The 22,812-nt window shown below is 40.8% G+C and overlaps 2 protein-coding genes across 5 annotated transcripts in view; one reads left to right on the plus strand and one right to left on the minus strand.

The window, feature by feature from the left end:
• Window positions 1-9,884, plus strand: part of ext1b (exostosin glycosyltransferase 1b) — a 54,639-nt gene extending 44,755 nt beyond the window's left edge. Inside the window, exons 6-11 of the mRNA XM_027027029.3 lie at window positions 759-877; window positions 3,183-3,278; window positions 4,885-4,974; window positions 5,842-6,002; window positions 6,285-6,456; window positions 6,608-9,884. Coding sequence (XP_026882830.2) covers window positions 759-877; window positions 3,183-3,278; window positions 4,885-4,974; window positions 5,842-6,002; window positions 6,285-6,456; window positions 6,608-6,793 — 824 coding nt within the window. The 3' untranslated portion in view covers window positions 6,794-9,884. The remainder of the gene's footprint in view (window positions 1-758; window positions 878-3,182; window positions 3,279-4,884; window positions 4,975-5,841; window positions 6,003-6,284; window positions 6,457-6,607) is intronic.
• Window positions 9,885-10,009: 125 nt separating this feature from the next.
• med30 (mediator complex subunit 30) overlaps window positions 10,010-22,812 on the minus strand; it is a 13,935-nt gene continuing 1,132 nt past the window's right edge. For 2 of the 4 annotated variants that reach the window (XM_081700001.1, XM_081700007.1), the window contains exons 2-6: window positions 22,550-22,785; window positions 22,037-22,195; window positions 18,305-18,412; window positions 10,810-10,893; window positions 10,010-10,174 (exon numbers count right to left, since the gene is read on the minus strand). In XM_081700001.1, coding sequence (XP_081556127.1) covers window positions 10,157-10,174; window positions 10,810-10,893; window positions 18,305-18,412; window positions 22,037-22,195; window positions 22,550-22,708 — 528 coding nt within the window. In that variant the 5' untranslated portion in view covers window positions 22,709-22,785 and the 3' untranslated portion in view covers window positions 10,010-10,156. Of the gene's footprint in view, window positions 10,175-10,591; window positions 10,894-18,304; window positions 18,413-22,036; window positions 22,196-22,549; window positions 22,786-22,812 lie in introns of all 4 variants that reach the window. The other 2 variants (XM_081700014.1, XR_003411817.2) reach the window with 2 other exon arrangements.

The following is a 22,812-nucleotide window of genomic DNA, read 5'->3' on the forward strand; positions in this document are numbered from 1 at the left end:
TGGTTCCCTCAAAGATCCCAGAGTTCCTTATCTAAAAACAGAACAAAGTTATGACCATTCCCTACTTGAAATGCTTTAATCCTCATTTTTAACTCCTGTCATCTGCCTTATTTTTGAACTTCCCTGTATGATGCCTCTTAATTGGCATAGAAGCTGACAGCCAAGCACTGCAGTTCCCAAAGTTCCAGATTTAGACATGAAGCTAAATGATGGTCTGTTGCGCATTGTGATAGATTATTGAAATGGCCAGTGTAATTGGATGGCAAAATCCATATTGGCAAGCTGGAGTCATACATTACACTGCTTTATCATGTGACCATGAATCCTCCCACATATGCCTTTATCTTAATCTTCTGTTCTTGGCAGCACAATCAATAAAAGACTCTTGATGAAAAAATATGAGATCATTCACTTATCTATGAATTCATCTCACAGTAGCAAGCAGACATTTTGAGATTAAGAGGACAGTTTTGTCATTTCAGATGTATAACAGGCTCAGGGATGCGTTTTCAAATGGTCCTCTATATGCACAAGGGAGACATAACCAAAGAACAAGATGCAAAAGGCTGCTTGTCATGAGAATTTGTCTGAGCTGTTTGTCATGTGCATCTGATACTTGTGGCGAAACCCATCATTTGGAAAAGAGAGGAGCTGTGAGGTGTATCATCTGGCCAACACACTGGCTTCTCGCTGGCTCCATGTTCTCTTGGTGAGCGATGCTGATGATGATGGGTTCCTGTGTTCTCCCTCCTCTTCAGGGATCAAGGCACATCCCCGGTTCACTGCAGTCATCCACGCCGTCACGCCCCTGGTTTCACAGTCCCAGCCCATCCTCAAGCTCCTGATGGCTGTGGCCAAGTCGCCATACTGCTCTCAGGTACCAGGCTTCAGCTGCACCACCACTCCTCAGTCTTGCTGCAGACAGGACATGCTCTGATCACTGAATCCAGTCTCCACCACTTAGCCAACACTACTGGTTTGGAATGCAGAGAGCCAGCATTTGCCAACATTTCAAATGTTACTTTGAGGCAATACAGTTCCTCTCGATATAATACACAGCTAGAAAACTTTACATGTCTCTTGAAGTCAGTGAACACCAAAATCAGGGTGATGGTAAATATTCATCAAGTTCTGATTGAAAGAAACAAGGGATGTAACAATACTGCTGTTCAGCTCCTTGCAATCAGAAGAAATAATCTCAAACATTCTTACTGGCTAATTAGTTTGATAATATGGATAAGAATATGTTTTTTGCCTTATTAGAGTCCCAATTTAGTCTTTAGAATTGATGCCCACCAGAATTATATTAGACTAACCTTAGTAGACAGATTAAATGAAGGTAGACTTAAACATAATAAACATGGAAAATAAACATTTTAAGCAACATGGCTGATCTGCAGCTGTGCTGAACATCATGATATTAGAGTTACCTTCACATTGCAGCCTCGTTTCCACTTGAGAGCAAACATATTGTTTCTGCCCCAAAAGCAGTGTAAAATGGGGTCGTGTGCACGTGCAACTGCCTGCACTGCACCGCACTGCACCAACCAGGGGACTCCAGATCTGCCAGGGACTCCAAGTCCTGGCCTCCCAAGCCCCCCGAGGTTTCCATGGTGTCCATCACCTTCTGCAGAGCCAGCAAGCCTGGGAACCAAGACATATTGATTCCTTTCTGCCTCAGAGAGAGAGATGGAGTGAGAGGTGGAGAGATGGATAGATTGGTAGATGCATAGATTGATGGATGAATAGATAGTTGTGGAGGGAGGGAGGTGCAAGGCTGGCAAATTATAATCTCTGCATCTCCTCTGGCTGCAGGGAGCTCCATATGTCCATGTTCTTGCGTAACTCCCCTCCCTGTGGTGGCAGGGTGCGAATTGAATGACTTTTGTCGTTCAGTCCACATGGGAATCAAATTCACTTTGTTCCAGTAAAGTGGAGGGAAGGATGGGAACAGCAATTACACAAGCACTCTTTGCTTCCATCTCCTGGGCCATGCTCCTCCCTCTGCCCTCGAGCGAAACTAGGTGGCGAGGGTGGGAGGGGGGGATAGAAGTAAAATGATAGGAAATATTGTGCGAAGAGCTTTTGCGCTAAAAGATCTCGCTAACTGCAGGGTCTCCTGCTGTGACCTGCCATTCTGTTTGTTAGAAGCACAAACACATACATGCCTCCACCCTCAGAACAAGGGGAAGCTGATAGAGATGCCATCTGCCTTTCAGCTTTTCCAGTTAGCGTCAGAGGAAGTTGCAACAAATCACTGTTAAAAATACACCTCAGCAAGTGCTCCACTGTGCTTCTCACCACTCCCAAACACACATGCATTCAGTTCCGGCGTTAACAGCTGTTTACCATCGCAGTTGAGTAAAAGCACGTAATTTATACTCTTTTAAACCCTTGCAATTTCCTGCTATGTCCCTGAAAGAAAGCTGTGAAAGGCTCGCACCAGGGTGTTTGTTTGGATTGGCGCTTTGGAGAGCCTTGGCTGGAGGCACTTTGGGGGTGGAGTGGAGCCTGTGTGGCTGTGTGGTGCCTGTTGGGGGCGCTGGGTAGGGATGGCGCAGTGGTCTTTGCGGAAAGGTCAGATCTCACAGCCAGTGTGCAAGGGTGGAGCTTGGAAGAAAGCCAGCTACATTAAACATTTTTGAGTTGCAAAGTAAAACGAGCCAACCTGCACAGTCTAGTGTAATTAATCAGACACTTCAAGGTGAAGGCATAAATTACTTAGTTGTAATTTTGCAGTTTGCAGGAATGCGGAGATCTGCTGTTTAAAGGCATTACCGTAGCAACTTAATATTAGTAAATCATGAAATAGAATTGATCATTAGGGGCAGACCTGTACCAATGGAGATGCTTAAAAGTCAAAGGCTAATTGAAGAGGAGTCCGTGGTTCAGTAAGACTCTGGAACCCTTTTTCACAACAGCTCACTCAAAATACTCAGACTTTTAAAAGTAATGTAAATATCTTTTCTGAACACTGAATTACTATGAATGTATGCTCTAAGGGCCAAAAGTAACAAAGGTGAAAAATGACTAAATTAAAGGAATAAATAGGCATAATCACTGAAATTCTTTTTCCTGCTTATAACTTTTGGCTTAATTACTTTTGGTCTTTTCTTTTTTTTGTTCACTGAGTCACTTTCACTCCTCCTCTCCATCCCTCTTCTTCTTTTTCTATTTATCAGATCATTGTATTGTGGAACTGCGACAAACCTTTACCTGCTAAGCATCGGTGGCCTGTCACCTCTGTGCCAGTCATAGTGATTGAAGGAGAGAACAAGGTGGGTCTTTGAGAAACAAAACTGAAATTGGCACTAGATGCATTCAGACGTTTTAAGAAGTGAATGATACTGACACCTCTTATAGATGCTGCCATACAAAAGGTACTGACATTGATTGTTCACTGAATATTTATGGCAGGGGTGTGGATGGCCCTTCAAATGTCTGTGCTGAAGCTCAGAATACAGAGCCACTTGCACATACACACATGCACACACAAGGAGAGAGAGAGAGAGAGAGAGAGAGAGAGAGAGAGAGAGAGAGAGAGAGAGAGAGAGAGAGAGAGAGAGCGAGAGCGAGAGCGAGAGAGAGAGAGAGAGAGAGAGAGAGAGAGAGAGATAGATAGATAGATAGATAGATAGATAGAGCAGTGCAGGCCCATCTAGACTGAAGGGTGCAGATGCTCCTCCTCTAAGCCATGGTTGATGGTGTAACCCTGTGCCTCCTTGTGTGTTTGCACACTTCAGACAGAATCTCTCTCCATGACACACATTCTTTCAGTGTGTGCAGTTTGTCACTGGCATAATATTCAGTGGCTTTCAAATAGTTATTATATTTTGGATGTTTAATATGTCTGGAATTAACTTAGTATCAATATGAACATGGAAATTTGGAAAGGTTATTAATATGATTGATGTCTGAAGGCTGTATAATTATTATTCATTGTTAAAATACATTATCACTAATGAGTTCATTTATGTTTCCCATATCATAACAGAAGATAAAGGAGACAAAATGTGAAAAGTAGGAGTGGGTGAAGATACTTTTTTGTTAGATGATAAATTGGGATATGCTTTTCTCCTCAGAAAAATAGATTATTTTTATGTGTATCGTCTTTAGTTATCGAGATGTTAGATTTTTGTTATTGTTGACCAATAGGCTAATGATAGGTTAATGGAAAAGGAGGGGTGTGTGTGTGGATGTGTTTCATCTTGATAAGCGTTCATACCATGGCTAAGGTTATACAGCTGAGCATTTTACTGTGACCTGCCTCCTCACAGCACTTCAACAGGGGTGGGTGGCTGTGTGAGGATATGATGGGGGCGGTGGGTGTTGCTCTGTGTGTGTTGTGATTGTTTCATATATATCCCTATGACTTTTGTATTTGTCTATCTGTTATGGTGGTACTTTTATGTGCTTTTTTTTTGCAGTGTACAGAAATGTGTGGGTGCTTTTGAGTGTATAGGTTGTTGTATATGCCCTGCATGTAGGGTGTAAGTATGTGTTGTGTGGGAGGTCTTGTTACACTCCATCAGGTAATGTGGCTGCACTTTACTCATTGCTTTAAGGCCTGTATGTGTCTGATCTCATTACCATCTTGGTGCTGCTGACCTCCTCAAAGATTCTCTCCTCATTTACTGAACGCACACACCAACAAAATATTTAAAAGCTATGAATATTGCAGGAAGTCAGTGGGAGGAATGGGAATGGGAATGGGAATGGGAAGGGGAGGTTCCTCCTTGTGTGGCAGTTTTGCAGACAGAAAAAATCTGATCATCAGACAGATGCAGCCCTGAGACAAACTGAAATGAGACTAGAGGCAACCAAATGAGCAAATAATGGACCTGTAAAGGGATCTTTAAACATGCCTACTCTCTTGCTCTGCAGGTGATGAGCAGTCGCTTTCTGTTATATGAGAGCATCACCAATGATGCTGTGTTGAGTTTGGACGAAGACACTGTGCTCTCAACCACAGAGGTATGTCACTCTGGAATTTTGGCCTGGATGCTGTTTTGTTCCCTTTCCCTATGACTGTATGTGGGTGCATTCCTGTGTGTTTCTATGTGGGTGAAGAGGTGTGGGTGTGTTTGTGCGTGTGTGCAGAACAGCATTTGTTGGCAGAGCACCTGTCAGCATGGAAAAGCCCCTACAGCTCACTTTACCTAGCACACACCCCACCCCCCCACTGCTCCATCACTCTTTCCTCTCTCTCACCCCACACGTACACATCCACTCCTGCCCTCTCCCCATACTTGCTCATTACTGTTTGAGCATGGCCTGCGCTTCAGAGTAAGCTTCACTCTGATGAAGGCCAGCTAGCTTCCTCCAGGTGAGCAGTGGTTCCCCCGGTAGCCCCTCCAGTCTCCTCTGCGGCTGCACCTCACTGCCTTTCTGGCTGCCTCCTGTGTATGTTTCAGATAGGTGGGATGTTAAACTTCCAGATGCACAAGTGGTGCTACTGCCATTATTGGGCTTAGTACTTACTCTTAATTCTCTGTGATGTTAGCAGAGCTGTGTTTCTGTTCATATTGGGGCTGTTGTTTAACCCACTGCTGATTTTATATCGAGCTGAGTTTCGGGCGCAGACACGTTTGATGTGTGTCAGTAGTTATTTGTTTAAAATATTTGATCTAAGAAGTGCACCTAACAGGGATGCAGGGGGGTGTTTTTCGGAACCTGCATTGGCTAACTTTTCTTATATCTCTGACTATAGGAAAGCTGTGATTGTTTGTTTGGTTCTCGTGTAGTAGTATTGTTTCTAATGTAAAAGGGATCTGGAGAAGTTGTCCTAGGCATGCCAAACAGCTGCACTGTGTCACATCTGCACTGTGTGTTGCTCTGTAGGTGGACTTTGCCTTCACTGTATGGCAGAGCTTTCCCGAGAGGATCGTTGGCTACCCTGCCCGCAGTCATTTTTGGGACAGTAATAAGGAGCGCTGGGGCTACACCTCCAAATGGACCAATGATTACTCCATGGTTCTAACTGGAGCTGCCATCTACCACAGGTACTGTGACAACAGCCAGCAGCCAATGTCCTCTGAGCAGTTCTGATAGGTTCCTACTGACCAAACACAGGGCATGAATAACAAATGTGAGCTGTGTTGAATAGTTGAATTATGACCTAAAAGTTCTGGCCTAAAATTCCAGGCAGTCAGTCATGTTTTCCATTCACATCGCTCAGAGGCTAAGCCTTTTTGACGTCCTGCATCTAGATGGCCTTACGGTAGTCATGATGGCTGGCACAGACACTGCTGTGCTCCTAACTGGAGTTTGGGTTTGTTCTCCAGATATTACCACTATCTATATACCCACTTCCTGCCCAGCAGTCTGAAGAACATGGTAGACCAGCTGGCTAACTGTGAGGACATCCTTATGAACTTCCTGGTATCAGCCGTGACCAAGCTGCCACCCATCAAGGTCACACAGAAGAAGCAGTATAAGGAGACCATGATGGGACAGGTAGGGTATTTTAAGTGTTGGTTTTCCTCAAACTTTCAATTCTTGGTTTTTCATTCTTTTTTTAAATACTAATAACCTCAGGATAACAAAGCTGCTTCATTTCATGAATGCTTAGAAGCATTTGACCTTGAGGCATTCCTTCTCTTCGCAGTCGTCCCGAGCGTCACGCTGGGCAGACCCGGACCACTTTGCCCAGCGACAGACATGTATGAACAAGTTCGCCAGCTGGTTTGGCGCCATGCCCCTGGTCCACTCCCAAATGAGACTGGACCCAGTCCTGTTCAAGGACCAGGTCTCCATCCTCCGCAAGAAATACAGGGAGATTGAGCGGCTCTGACCAGAAGGGCACCGCCTACTGGGCATACAGGAGGTGACACTGAAGCACTCTGTGGAGAGGAATAGGACCACAGCAGAGCAGCTGATTAGCTGTGGCTCCAATTCTGTGCTCTACTCAGTGCACTGTGGGAGAGCAGGCAGGCAAGATGGGAGTGCTGTTTGGAGACTCTGGTCCACATACACGTACCCCGAGCACACACTATTGACCACAAGGCTTTTTTTTCATAATGAATAATGTAAATGACTGACTATCTTTGCCAGCACATGACAGAATATGGGAGAAGGAAGGAGGGATGCAGCAGTATTGTGTCTTTACACTATCTATATCATGACACATCAGGATCTGAACTACAAATGACCCTTAGCTCCCAGTCTTGAAACATGCTAACAATGCCATGTCTCTCCCATTTTTCAATAATTGCACCACTCGCACATGAGGACTTGGATAACTGACCACTTCTGCATTTAGCATAAGCATGTCTTCTGGGGGTTGGTAATTTTACATACTATCTTGGAATGCTAGTGGGTTAGTTCTTTGCATCATTTCAGTAATTTATGTAAACAGTACACGCATTATGACAAAGGTAGTGGTCACATAAGCAGAATTTACTGCTTCATATCAACAAGGGTAATGGTCTTCATTTCTTCTTCATTGCCAGTATCTCCATTATATTAAGGAGGCACATTTGGACATGCACATGTTTTTTGCTAATTGCTAATTCTTTCAGTGCCAAGATTTTATTACTTGCCTTTTAAAATATGGGTGAATAGAGAGATGCATTTTAGTGATGGAAAAAACAAGCCATTCTAGTCTCCTGTGAAGTTCTGTTTTGGGGAAAGCACTTACATGCATGTGGCAGGATTCATTTTTGACACACAGGCCAAATTTCAGCAAGCTGTCCTTTGCCTCTTTTTCGGTGAGGGGATGATCAGGCTCTTGATATCACCTCATTGTTCACCCTTTGTAGTTCTTTCCATATTGTTCCTCATTCCCATGTACCAGACTTCCATCACTACTAACCAATGTCCTCAATTTACCTGTTTCGAAACTGGAGTGTGTTTTTTTTATTAAATAAAACACGTACACCTTCTGTCACTGATTTTATATTAAGGGTATTGTGCATAGAGGGTGGACCCCTGCTCTTCTCTGCAGTCTCCTGTGCAGAAGTGTTAGTCTTTATGATGGAGTGGAGCTCTTTGCAAGTCTCTGCTCACAAGGTACTTGAATGTCTGATGACTTGAAGGAGCACCATGCTTAAGTGGCCTTTTGTGAAGGTGACTGGACTTAAGTGAACTAGCTGTGAGCCAAAGTCTGTTTTTTCTATTTTCTTTTTAAATAAGCCACAATATAAAAGAACACACAAAAAAAACTCTTCCATTATAAAACTTTGCTTTTAGCCCTACCACATTGAAAAGCATTCTAATGATGGAAAAAGAACTGACCAAATTATTTTTAATTACACTACATTTATATTTATTTACCTGATAAACTACTTTTTTTTTTTTTTACATGGTTCAAGTCTCAACGAAATTCAAGTAGATGTCTGCTTAATAGTTTTGGAGCATAGCTGTAGTACAGGATTTATATTATGTTTTGTGTTCTTTCTGATGTGTTTTGGAAAGCTGTTCAAGTTTCCAATTAACTTGTCATTTATAATGACAAATTCCAATTTGTAACTGCCCTTTTTAAATGAGGGCTGGAATTAAAATGGAAAAAAGAACCCCAAAGCAAATCTGAATATTCAAAATGTTTGTATCTGAATTTATATTGTCAGCCATCTCAATTTGGGATTTATAATAGTTTCTTTCTAAAGGAGATAATGCTGTGCTCTGCATACACTACATATGGAGATACCAGAAATTTCCAGAACTTTGCGGAGCTAGGTTTAATTGCTTTGTCTTTAAACATGACACAGTGGCAATGTGTAAGTAACATCTATACAGTTGTCTTGAAACCACGGGCCCACATCTGGTCAACTCTTAAGTTCAGTAAACCCTCTTTTTTTACTGTATCAAGCTTTTATCCTGTATTCCTAACATCCCATTTTTAGATTTTCATTTCTATTCTTGCACAATTTCATCGACAAATCATGACAAACGTAGACTTGCTGTACATAATCTGTATTTTCACACACAAAACTAAGCAAATATGTATTATGTATAGTATGCGATATCCGACAACTGAAAATATCAGGACAGCTGTACAGCATCAAAAAAGACCTATTTTGTATAAGATGTACATTTTGTCAAGCTACCCCACCTGTCTTTAGGTGTTTGTTTCAGTATGACCTTGACCTGTTTTATGATGCATATAAATCAGACCATTAGAATGTGCTTTCATGCCAGTGTTCATTTAGTTTTTTTCAAAGGCATCGTTAATTGGCACCTTCAGAAGTTGCAGTGGCTGCATACTGTCACCAAAGACTTGTAGTAAATAAACAGTATGCCTAGTGCAAATGATTCTCCATTTAAGGGATTCTTTTTCTGTTCTGTATTTGTAATGCACATTGTGTTTAAGAATTTTGAGACTATTCTCCTCTAAAGCTACTAAAACTGGTAAAACTGTTCCTAAACGAATAGGACATTTTTTTTTAAGTATATGATGTAATTAGCAATAAAGAAAATGGCGCTCAGAGAACCATTAGGGCAGGCATAAGCAGTAATCTTTCCCTGATTGTGCCTTTGGCTAAATTTTTAATCTGAGAATTTGTTCCTGTCCCATGGCATCAAGGGATAGAATAAGCTGAAAACTGCCCTTGGAAGACATGCCAGATAGTAGCTTTACAATGTCTTACACTGGAGTCTCTCAGCATCCATTAGACACTCATTTGATCATTTCCGACTGTGCTGGAGACCCCCAGATCTGCATGACCACTTTAGACTACTTATCACAATCCAAGAACATTTTTTTTCTTGTATAGTTTTTTTTTTCTATTTTTTAAATAGAATTTTGCTCCCTTCTGTCCTTACCATCTCCCTTAGTCCATGTAATTAACAAAAGATTTTTATAGCTGTAATAAAGAAAATAGCATAATGGCAATTTTGTATGAATGATTTATAAGAAAATTAATTAAAAATCATATTTGATGCTATGAGGGTAAGCATTGTGTGGTATTTCTTTAAAAAAAAAGTGGGTGGGTGTCTGATTGGCAGAAAAGAAGTGCAGTTTATTTAAGCCTGTTTTGTTGCCTTTTATTAAAAATACTTTAAAAAACTATTAATTTCCCCAGCTTTGCAGTGCACCTGGCTCCAAAAAGCTGAGACCACTGATTTAGTCTCCATTAAATAAATTCAAAGGCTGAAAGACACACAAAAGGTTGTTTTTGTGGGTTGTCAAATCTTGACATGGTTTCTTTAATTGTGATTATCTTGAACACAGATCCTGAAAGCAAAAATGTCTCATATTGAACTGTCAATTTATTCAAGCAAACATAAATACAAAAATGCTTACAACAATAAACAAACTGAAACATAGTGTTTTTATAATTATCCAGTAACAGCTGCCAAATACACTTTCTAAAACATAAGTCTCACATTGGTAAGCACATTAAAATATCACTGAACTGCAAAATGCCATTTGTATTCATGCTATATCCTCCTTGAACTAAATTAAACATTTAACTTGGTCAAAGGAACATTAATATTTACTAAATATTTGGAATACAATTTACACTGAAATCCATCACAACAAATAGTTACATTTTCAAGCCTATCAGATTTTCAAGCAGAAAATTGAATCCAAGGCATCTAAAGTGAATGCTTTCTCAACCATGTAGCATGAATGAATAGCAAAATTTACCCATTTTTCTGTCATTCCTCATTCCTCTTTCCTGCTGCCCTCTTGCAATTTTTCACCTCACCACCAGACCCCTGTCTCTACTATCTTTCTGCTTCATGCTCAGTGAAAACAGACATGTCATTAATGCAGCTTGTATAGACAATAGTCTCCCTTGCATATACAAGTCCTCTGTATGTCTATCTGAGAGTGTGATTGGGTATGTGTATTTAGCTCCTTACAGCCAGCATGGAGTTAATCTCCCAAATGATGTTTCTGAGCTGGTCCATTATCTGCTTCAGTTGCTGGTTCTTCTGTTTCAGTTTCTGTAATAGCAATGACAACAAATCATTTTTAACATTTACCTATTACCAACTGATGTGATCTAGTACAAATCATATCTTAATATTTGCATAAAACTGGAGAGATGGAAAAGACATACTACATCAAATAGAATACCCATGTTTTCAAGGACAAGACAAAAGGGAAACCATAGGAATGGGCCATGTTCAATTTTAGCCTCAATACAGCACCAAGTGCTCATTTCAACACCAATCATAGAGCAGGACACTCAATATTTCAGTCACCAGTACTGTACTAACATTGAGATTTGGACGAAAGCAGATATCAGCATGCAATTGGTTCTTCTGCAAGCCCCATATCCACCTGGTTTAAGATCAGTTACTCAAAAGCACTTTATTAGAATCTACAAAATAGTAATCATCCAGTGTGAATGCCCTAATATGCAAGATATTTCAGCAAAATCTGATCCATTTTCAAAATGGTTAGCAGATTGCTCATCTATTGGCTGGAGTTAGTTGTCTTTCAATCCTCAGTGAAAACATACAGCTCAAAGGAGTGTCAAAAAGCCACTTTCATCCGAAGCCACTTACAACAGATAAAAATATAATAGCGGTTATACAGTACACACACTGTTGATACAGTAGTCGAAGTGTGACTATTAGACTATTAGATGAACTTTGAAATCTGAAAGATTTATAACAACTGCCAAGAGCATTCTTATGATGTAGTTAGCAAGGACATTCCTTGATGTCCAAATCATGTCAGTGTACTACTTCTGTTAGCTTTAAAATACCCATGATTCACCTACACGTTTCATAAATTCTCTAATAGTTATAGGGGCACACCCTCAGCTGTCAGGAATACAGGAGCAGTCATCAGCTTGCTTTTACTGAGGACAATCTGAGGGTAAAAAAAAACTTTGATATTCGGGTAGACTACTTAGTCACAAAAGCTGGTGCTAAACCAGTTTGCTTGTCTCAGTTTGCTACTCCTTCAGTTGCCCTTCCATTCTCCTAAACTCAAGAGATCAAACGAGCCATCCTCAATAATGTGTGAGGGAGGAACAGGTTTTGAACAAATGCAGACTTATTAAAACCCTCATTCATTCAAGGCTGCCAGGTTTTAGATGCCCACTAGGGTTTAAGCCCCAGACATTTAGCTAGGTCTACATACCATTTTGAAAGAGAAAAAGGACTTCTAGTCAAATTCACAAAGCCCTTTAACAGTAGTTCTTAATAATCTATATATATGTAATTTATATGTCAAACATTATTTGACTGGGCTCACTCTTGACAAGCATGACATGACATGACATCACACACACACATACACTTTACTTAACGCTAAAACAGTGGCTCCACTGATCCCCTACAGATGAGAAAAATAGCTTCAATGTCATGCTTGTCAAGAGTGAGCTCAATCAAATAATATTCGACGTATACATTTCTTAACACAGCCGTTAAAATAACTAGTTATAAAGGATCAATTGTTATAAAGGATTTGTCATTTTCATTTTAAAAGCATTTTAATACTAACAATACATCAATGATGTATCTATTTGTATTTGAAACCCCAGTAAAATGAATGTTATGATTTAAACTACCACTTTGAACAATAATTCAATCTCCTGAAACATCAGAAGCACTTTATTTGTATAATTGCTAAAGGACCTATGTGTGAAACATCCAGTTTCTCTGGAAACTGCCAATTTTACTGCCTCAAGATCAGTTGCTCCCTAAAATCTTCTTCAAATATGTGTTGGCTCCAAGTCTACCTCAAAGTTTGTGCTGAATCCTAAATCAGTGATTTTAGGCAGATAAAGAAGTGAAACATTAGAAATTCATCATCTGAGTATCTTATAAATGTGTTTTTATAAATATTGTAGCATCCAGGCTGCCAGACTTGTGAGACCATTGTGGAAAGCATAGTGTGCCATTTGATAGAAAGTTCCTAGGGCATTTATAAATGGGAGAGTCCTTTATTCTGATTTATTCCCTGGTGCTGCTGTAGAATTGACTGTTGAGGAATGTTGAATATTGAATGTGTTTTTCCCCAATAAACATGAACTAGAAGTGCTCTGCATTTCATCTACCCACGGCGTATTTCTCATCTGCTCCACTGTCAAATGAAAAGCATGGTCTATTACTGTAAAGCAGCATGTGTCAAAGTGATTCAGATGGCTGGCAATACTGGAAAATCTTAATGACATCTCAGTGTGCCAGCCTAATATTAATACATGTGGGAAAATGTGCATTAGCCAAGTATACCCTTATTGAGTGTTGTTCTGTTATAAAATTACCTCTTCATATAATTTTTACTAGATGGGAAAGCTCAGTACTTCACTGTAATCACTGCAGCACTGGCCTGTTAAGCTCTTTCATCAGCACCATTAGATACTTAAAAGCATCACTATAGATTTTCATGGGACATGGGTTTTGTCTGTTTGTTTTGATTTTACCTATCATTTAAGGTATTCTTACAACTATGTCCCCAAAAGCACAATGGCCATCAATAAACTATGCCAACGTGTGACAAGCTGTTTCAATCCTGGGAGCTGACAAATGTACAAAGATGTAGGAATGTATTTTGTGGCACTAATGCCAGACAGAATGAAAGCCAATTGTGTTCTAGCACTGTGACAACATTAAACCCTCTCAACCATGGACTTCATTCACCAAACTGGGGCTACCCTCCTTACTAAATACTATTAAATGTGCTTTTTAGATCATGGTGTATGGGCCAGGCTTCAGTAGTCAGATCAATCAGTGAGGGTGGTCCTGGTTTATGGCCTTAGTTGGTGACTGTGAACAGCAGAGAAAACAACCATACAGAACAGGGTTAGATGTTGGAAGGTGAAATTTCATCATGCAATTGAGTAGGGGAAGAAGTAAAAGTTCTTCATAATGCTGAATAAGAGCTGTTGAGATTTTAGAGTCACAACCTCATTCCAATCAAATGGCATTTCATTCAAGTGCTCCTGCTGGTATTTCTCAGATAAAGATTTTCCTTTAGCTATAAAAAAAATGGAACCTTTATAATGCATGTTACTTCACCTTGAATTCCACTTAGCCCTGTCACCAGTAACTCAAGTTGCTGCTTTATTCCAGCAGAGAGAGCAGGAATTACAAGCCTAAGTGTCTGGGTATGAGGTGACGGGATTAGGCAGGCACAGGGAGGGAAAGGCTTCACCAATACCACTACTTTGTCTCCTTGCTCTTCTTCTGGGAACCATACTACCTCTGCTGTAGTGAAAAAATTAGAAGAAGTGAAGGGTCTCAGCCTAGAAATCCCTCAGAAATTCACCAAGCTGAGCCCAGTCTATGCTATCTGTGGAGGTTATAACAGCATCTGAATTTACACTGAAACAAACCAAGCCTGCCCCATTTTGTCAAGCCAAGGGTGGATATCATCAGCATGTGATCAATGAGCATGGTCGCTCTACTAGTAATTCGGATCAAAGCTACGGCAGGATGTCCACACTCCAGCACGGCTAAACGGTACAGACTGCTAAAGCTGCAGGTAGTCACACGCTAGGCAACGCCATCATCAATTACACATGATCAATAGCCACCCTCTGGTGGAATGATAGGAATGCAAATTGCAAGCATAAGAGCATACCTGAGGTTTAGATCAAAAAGATATAAACAAAGGCAATATGTTTGCGAGGCCCTGTAGGTGCGCATCCCTGTAACGTTGCAGGGAAAGCTGTGGCACAGAGAGAGACTGGGCCATGCACTGTGTCAATGTCATAGAGTCTCCACTGATCAATGTGGTGTTCCCCAACATTTTTTCAATCAAGCTCTTTTGCCCTCCATCTGCCTGTCATATCGATCTTACTGTTCTTGGTTACTTTGTTTTGTAGCAGCTATATATTAGAACGCAGGTCTATGGCCTTCTCATGTTCTGTGTGTGCAACAAATAGCTAAACAATTCCAGTGTGTACTACAACAGAGTACCTAACAAAGAAATAAAGTGATATATGTGGGGGATTAATGGAGATCTATGAAGATAAAACCACAAGTTTGACTGGTCTAGTAGCTAAAATTCCATAAGCAATGGCTTAGACGTGGTTATTCCCACACCTCTGCCATTTTTCTGCTGCTTACAACAAAGAGAACCTCAGATCAAACTGATACATAATCCCCAGGCTGAAAAGTTGGTAAGATCATCAGCAGCATGCAGGACCAGATCTAAGAATGGGGATTGATGGCGCCCATTAGAGCAAAGCCCACCACCCCACTGTGCTTAGGCAAAAGTGAAGACCAGTGAGGCCAAGGGCTCCACTCAGACCACAGGTTCAGGGAGGAGTGGAGAGAGAGCATGAGAGATACTGGGAACAGGCAGGCTAGCCTGTATCTCCAATTTGCACAATAGGACCAGGCAAGCCCGAGGCACGAGGGAACAAGCCTCCGCTCTGTTTGTAGGTTATATATGTCTTTTAGAATCAGCTATATTTCAGCTATAGCTTAATTACTGAGTCAATGTTACCTCCAAACTCATGTATGCATGTCCATATGTTAGATACACCACAAACTTTCATCCCAAAAAAGGCATTTAACCAGCCTTAGTTAAATGTGTTAACTCTGAGCAGATGCATGGCTACAATAGGAGTACGTTTCCTTTAAAAGAGTACGGAGTGAGCTCCAATCAGCCGTGTCCTCACATCTCTCCGGCAGGGAGCACTTTCATCTCATGCCTGACTGTCAGGAGCTTACAGCCGCCCTTCCCGAGCATGGCTCCACTGACAGCATGAGACAGAGCAGTGGATATTTGCTAGAGGGAGCCACACACTAATTCCGCTTTTAAGTCTTATTTAAGAGAGAGGGGTTACTTTGGCTTATCTTCTGCTATAGAAAAAAGGGGGTACAAACATGGACCAAGTTCGATGGTGAAGAAAGGCAAATTTTAAAAGCAAATTTTATTCTGTGAAGCCATATGCATGTGTTAGGTTGTTTTAGCTCATGTAATGTGGAGTCTTTTTGTCAGTCTTCAACAAATGATGTGATTTAACAAATAATGTGATTTACATGAAAGATTGTAAAAATCTTTACAAAATCTATTATCAGCTTTCTGGAATGAAGATGTGAAAGTGACAAGGTTCAGCACCATGTTGCTAAGGGCCATGGTGCCACCATATTTAAAAGAGACAGAAATAATTCCTAGCTGAACTGCTGAGAAGACCAGCTCTCCAGTGGCTTCAGCTGATTCCTGAGATTAGCAGGAGGTTGAACAATTATTTTGCTCTTAATAGCCTATGAAGCCCATAATGACACAACAGATATTCATCTTTAGCCTCATGTGCCATGTTCTAATTCTAAGGCAGCCCCATCATGTCTTGAGCATACTGTAATTTCCCCATTCACCCACTGCAAACCAATTTTAAAAAGCCTTCATTCAGCAAGCCCACTCTAATGGGTGACATATGAACTTACTAATCACGTGAAGATTGGTTGTCTCCTGCGAGTAGAGCTTTAGTATGAGGAAAGCACATGTGTTTGTGTGCTTGTGTTTGGAGCAAGATAAGACAAGGTCTCATTACAGCTGTGTGTGTGCGTACACCTCTGTCTGCGTGTGTGCATGTGCACATGTGCATTTATCAGCCACGGAGTTCCCGCAGTCTCACAGGCACAGCACTGCTCTGGTGATAACAGCCATGACCGCTGCTCATTAGGCGCCCACTGCTTGTGATGAGGGCCCTGCTTAAAATTACAAACAATCTCCTCCATAATATCTCACTTTCTCATTTGAATAAAGAGGACAGATACGGTAATTAACGGTGTATTAAAAAAAGCAGGCAGCAGGAGAGAGACAGAAGGGGAGCATGAGGAGTGGAGATGAGCAGAGTGGAGCACAGGAGAATTAATAAGAGCCGTGATCTCTCCAAGGTCTTCTTAATGGCATGTGACAAGAATTTATTCACATTTAGAGCAGTATTAAATCAAGGCAGCCTGCCGCCCACACAGCGACAGCAGCCCCACACAGCATGGGACGCTGGGACCCGCCCACACCGCCTGGGGTGGAGACATGAGTGACGGCTAGTGGGAGGAGACAAACGACAGGTTTGCTGTCTCTGACCCCAGGTGCTGATATAAATCATCATCTGGAGTCTGTTAAGGAACCACTCTTGCTTGCACTGGCACTGGTGTTTGTGTATAGCATTTTGAGGGCTGCTCCTACATTAACCTGTATATTAATGTAGGGGTGGGTTGCAGTGAGGCAAAGATGCATGTTTGCAATTAAGCTCATGAGACAAAATGTGATGAAGCAAATATACTCTGCAGATGGTTCTCCTCTTGACACATGGTGTATTTGCACATGCAATGCACCTGGGTCATGGCTGTGTGTGCGCACATGCAGCGATCAGAACAGTCCCACAAGCGAAGGCCACCCAATAGCTCAGTAGACCATACACACATATTTCAGGTAGCCCTTGACAAACAGCAATTATCTCAATTGACAGATAACGAGGAGAGGGCCATCATTCCAGGCAGGCAGCCCCAGACGATATCTACCACTACACAACTTATTGCCAAGATTGTACGCAGTCTTCAGTCATGGTTTCTCACATTCAGAACCAGAATCTAGATTATAATCTTCACAACACTATGACAGTAAATTAAAAGAGAATGCACACAGAGCCAAACTCTGCAGGTTTAGATAGTAGGACAACAGCATATCACAACTACATACTACATAACCTAATGAGTAATTATTATCTTCTACCATATGCTACCCTTATAATGATAACATTACATAAACTCTAATGATACCAAATAATCTAACTCATCAACTAATCATTTTCTCTCACGTTTTCTTATGAACATTTAAACCTCATAAGTTTATGATTTAAATGTCTGTTTAATATTCTAACTTCTATCTTAATATTCGAACTTAAGTCTAATGTAATTATTTAATCCAAACACCTTTCCATTCCTCCTGCATCCATCCGTCCTTCCATCCAGCCATACAACCATCATCCTTCTTGTGCTTGCAAGAGGAGCTGGCAGTATGTGCAGAGGAAGTTTCAGTGGAGCGGCTAACATCTGCTCCCCACACTCTGTGCCTCTACCCCCTACCCCAGCATGTTCTCCTCGTCCAGCGTGGACCTCACAGCTGGACACTTGGCCTATAAAATACAATGGCCCTTGCTCCCTCGACTGCCTTCATGACTTGTTACAACAGTGACCTAAACATGTCCAGACAGAACACAGCACTGCACTGGATTACTTGTCTTTCTCTGTAGTAATTTTTTTATTTTAAAAACTGCTGTGGCAGACCATAAGGTCAGTGTGCCTCAAAACACTGAGGGATCTTGAGAGATCACAAACACTGAGGGAGTCAGGCACAATCAAGTACCTGAAAAATGATCGATTAAGATGGACCTGAGTGTATATTTTACAGCAGTAATGCTGTGTAAAGAGACACTTCACCAACCTTGTTGACCTCAAGCACCTCTCTCCTCTCCTCACTGGCTGACCTCGACTGACTGCTTCCACGTTCATCCAATTTTGAGCTGTCGTCCTCCACGTACGGAATGAGCTGCTACAAGAGAGTTAAAGACAGATGCACTTAAATGTCTACTGTTTCAACATTAATATTATCTTATGTTATAAAATGTAAAACCAGTTCAGTGAGGAAAAATGTCTAGACACCATCATCATCTTGCCATTCCTTCAATGTTTAGGGGTTTCAGATATAAACTCAGATTGGGGGCTCAAGATTATGGACGCATCATCTTTTTTTTGTTTCATTGGACCTTCTTTAAATTGCTGACAAAACATGTTTTGGACAAGTTTTAACACTCCATTATCATGCCAACTGCTTGAAGACAAAATGAGTATGATTTCCTCATCCAGATATACGAAAAATAAATAACAGGGAACTCATCCAACATCAGACTGTAATATTTGTTCCATTGCTATAAGGTCTATGTACTAGGCCCGTTACCCATGGCAGCCTTTGCTTATAAGTGATTTCCAACTGGCAACTGTATCATAAAATTGAGATCTGGGAAACTATCGAGTTTGGATCAAGTTTAAATTCTCTTCAGCTGTCATTCTTTTTAATGTTCAACCGATATGGATTTTTCAACAGCCAAGGCCAACGCCAATGCCAATGCCAATATTTAAAGAGCAGGGAGGCTGATGGTCAATATATAATGCCAATATCATGGGGGGGGTTGCATGTTATAAAATATGGTAATTTAATAACATCTGAGACACAAAATTGCTGAACTTAAATGAACATTTATTTAACACTTGTCTGCTTAAATAGATGTGCACTCTGTTTTCAGTGCACTTATTTTAAATTTTGTTTTTAATTTTTAAATTTTTTTAAAATGTATCAGTTAAGTTTTTTAAATGTATCAATTAAATGTCCACAGGTAATCCAAAATCTAAACTTTGTAAACCAAACACACCTCACCCCCCCTTTGGCCGATGCCGATCATCTCAAAATGCCATTTAATTGGCTGATTAACCACTAAGGCTTATACTGTCTTGTGTTGTGTTTTGTTTTAACATTTCTTTTTTAAGATGCTTGACTATATTGTTTAAGTGTACATATAACCTTCTTTCTAGCCATTTTCTTTGTCTGAAAAGAAACAGATGGTGAAAGGTCCTCTTGACTTTTTTCTGTTTCTACAGTAACAAGGCTTCCAGCTTTCACCGACTGACTGATATATTGTTTCACTTAAAAATTACAGGGAAAACCCAGCATTAACATTAAGAGAAAACACCTTTGCATATTTCTTAGTCAATTCTAAAAAGCACCAATTTCTTATCAGGTGTTTCCACTATTTTATCTGCATCAGTACACTCAAATAATACATCTTCTCAAATACAGCAACTAGAGCTCTTCAATAGCCTTGAATTTAGTCTCAGCATGTCCAGAGTGCTCCACCTTTCCCTGTTACTTCATTAGTGTTCCACCCAGAGTGGATACTTTGGTCAGTTCCACATCAGCCTTCTAACGCTTCATTGTGTAAACAGTCCCATCCTGAAATGACCTTGACAAATGAACTACAAGTACTCACTGTCACCTCTGCTTACATCACACTGACACCTGCTGGCGCAGAGCATCAAGGATGATCTGACCCAGCATTTAGGTAGGGGTCCATAACTACAATGTGCATTTCACAATCTAACCTTCAACTTTGGTCTAAAAGCAGCCTAAACCAAAAGAGTGTGCTGTCTGGTGAACTACATTTCTGGATTGGCATCTGTCTAGTCATTCTGTAGATAAGGATAATTCAACACACAAGTAAATAATTATGTTCTAGCATATCAATTCAAACAACCCACAGTAAGACAAGGATTTATAGCAGTCAGTCAAGCCCCAGTTCACCATTTATAATTAGCCCAGCAATGACACATTTCACTCAGTTCCTCATATATTTACAGATATGGTTTGACCTCAAGATGCAAATTCTAAACTTTTCTAAGAGAAGCTGCAAAACCAGTATACAAGGTAGTTTCTACCAGCACAAAAAAGACACAAATTGCCCTATGTACTTTATCGAGTCACTGCAGCAAACCAGAAGCAACTGACTGGCAAAGTTGAGGCAGAAGAAAGATAAGTCTGTAGCTGTAAAGGCAGCCATTGGCTATGACAAATTCCAATGAAGGGCAAACCAATCCAGGGTTCTCCCCCCAAGCCCATACAGTTTTTTTATGGCAGGAGCTGGTTGAAGGCAGGCTCAGGGAGGAAATAATGAAGCAGCACTGTGTTAGTCATAGTTTGCTCAGTAAAGGGGATGGACACAGTTTGCTGCTGGACAGAAAATAATGACTTTGTGAGGTCTGCTTTGGTCTTTTACTTTCAGGTAAAGAAAATGGATGGGGCAAATCTGGAGTGGTAAATGAAGTGACAGTGGCTTTTTCGGGCAGTACAGGAAATTCCACAGTGCTGCTCAGTGTGGAAAAAGCTGATGTGAGCACCTTTGCCAGCTGTTCGGTCCAAAAAGCTGCGGCTAATTACACCCATGATGAGGTAATGCCACTGAGTCCATTATCCCACTTCCTGTTAGGAGAGACAGCTCCAAGAGAACTGATGGAGCACCTCAAGTCAAACCAGCTTAGGCCTGGCCATGACTCACAGTATGAAAGAGAAGAATTGGGCCCTCCAGTGGGCAGGGTGAGTTCATGTTTTTCATTTGAAGAGGCTCCAAAAAGATCTATTCCATACCACTTCTACCTAGAAAAAATGCATTTTAAAGTAGTTTGGGAGTGTGGTGGTTGTAGAACTTTAAAGGGAGCAACTACAGGCAATTTAAAGCTTCACCTGAAAAAAATAACTCAGTAGAACTCAAGAATGCCTGGTACTCATAGGCCAAATAATTTAAAACAATCAGTTATCTGATGTTTATAAAGGACTAATAAAAATCCTATGACTTCCTATATAATTAATCTTCACACCATATTTTAGGTTAACACAGGATCATCACCTGACTTGCTAAGCTTAGTCTGTCACTAAAGCTAATAAAAAATAAGAAACAAAAATAAGAGGAACACTGCTGTTAAGCCAAGATAACATTAATCAAGATAACAAGTTGGACACAAAAGAATTAAGAAAAAAAAACTCCTGAGAGATCTTTACAAGACCTTCTGTGTGTACTAGGTGTACATAAACACTTACAGGAGTATAAGAAACATGATGGCCTGAAGAACAGGGTAATTAAAACATTCTCTCTCACCTACTTTAAACTTAAAATTATGATTGATTATACTTCTAAATTTATAAGATCAAGGCACACAAGCTGCTTTGGCAATTTTGCTTGCTGTGGATAAAACTTATAAATTCAACAGCACATAAACTGCTGAAAACAAGAAGAATTACTCCTTTTAAACAGGGCATGTAGCCATCTGTCTCTTTTGACTTAACATATTTTGCAAGACATAACCCCATGGTCTCTTGCAGCTACACTACCTAAGGCAGAGAGGTATTCCAATCACAGCCTCAAGCTCTAGGTAATACAGATTTAAAGCCCTCTTTTCCTAGCAGTAAAGTGTGACGACCAGTTACATTAACAATTTAATCAACTACAAGGGGTTACAAAATCCAGACACACATTTGGACTTGAGGACCAGAATTAAATACTACTGATCTAAGGTATCAACAGCCACAATTTCTACAATGATCCAGTGCAGTGTGAAATTGGGTTATAACCTCAGGTGGTATGGGGTCCAGACCAGCACAGTTCTCATTGCATTTATCATAAACAAGGCGCAGTTTACGGAAGAGAACAGACAGCATGCGCAGGTGCTCCTGCAGCTTCCCCAGGCGGTCCTGATGGGTGTTAGGATGGTATGTGACCCCATTTGGCAGCTGGGAAAGTGGGAAAAATTATAGATTAGGGACAACAGTAGCAATAACTATATGTGACAATTATAAGTCAGACTCTTTACACAAATGTAATCACACTACCTTGTCATAAGTGAGGAGAAGAGCATGCTGAAAAGTTTACTCATGGAGAAAGCAGTGCATTTAATAAACACTTCTCATTTATTTTTGTTGACTATTTTTACCAAACATGTCTGAGCTGCTGTTATTTTCATGATTTCAAAACCAGCTAGATATGCGTCTCTGAAAACCAATTGTATGAACAAAAATAAATGCATATATCTGCTTGTTATGTCTCTTCCTCTAAACCCCAACTGTCATGAGTTTAGTAGTGCTCACCTGCATGTTTCTAAGTAGCTGAAAGATTTCCATTGTTCTTAAGACAATATCCTGCACAGTCTCCTGTCCAATGCGACATAACGAGGCTGTGTTTACATCCCGAGCTGCTTGAGCTTGTTGCTGCTGCCCGGAGAACTGGGCAAGTGGTTGGGTTGTCATGGGGACAAAGAGGTGGGGGTCAGTTCGGCAGGTGGCTACTCAGTATCACACGGTGGCATGCCTAGGACAAAGCCAATCTAAGATTGATGGAAGAGAGCCCAAAA

The sequence above is a fragment of the Electrophorus electricus genome, chromosome 2, assembly GCF_041902795.1.
Source record: "Electrophorus electricus isolate QZ-2024a chromosome 2, ASM4190279v1, whole genome shotgun sequence".
Classification (NCBI taxonomy): Eukaryota; Metazoa; Chordata; class Actinopteri; order Gymnotiformes; family Gymnotidae; genus Electrophorus; species Electrophorus electricus.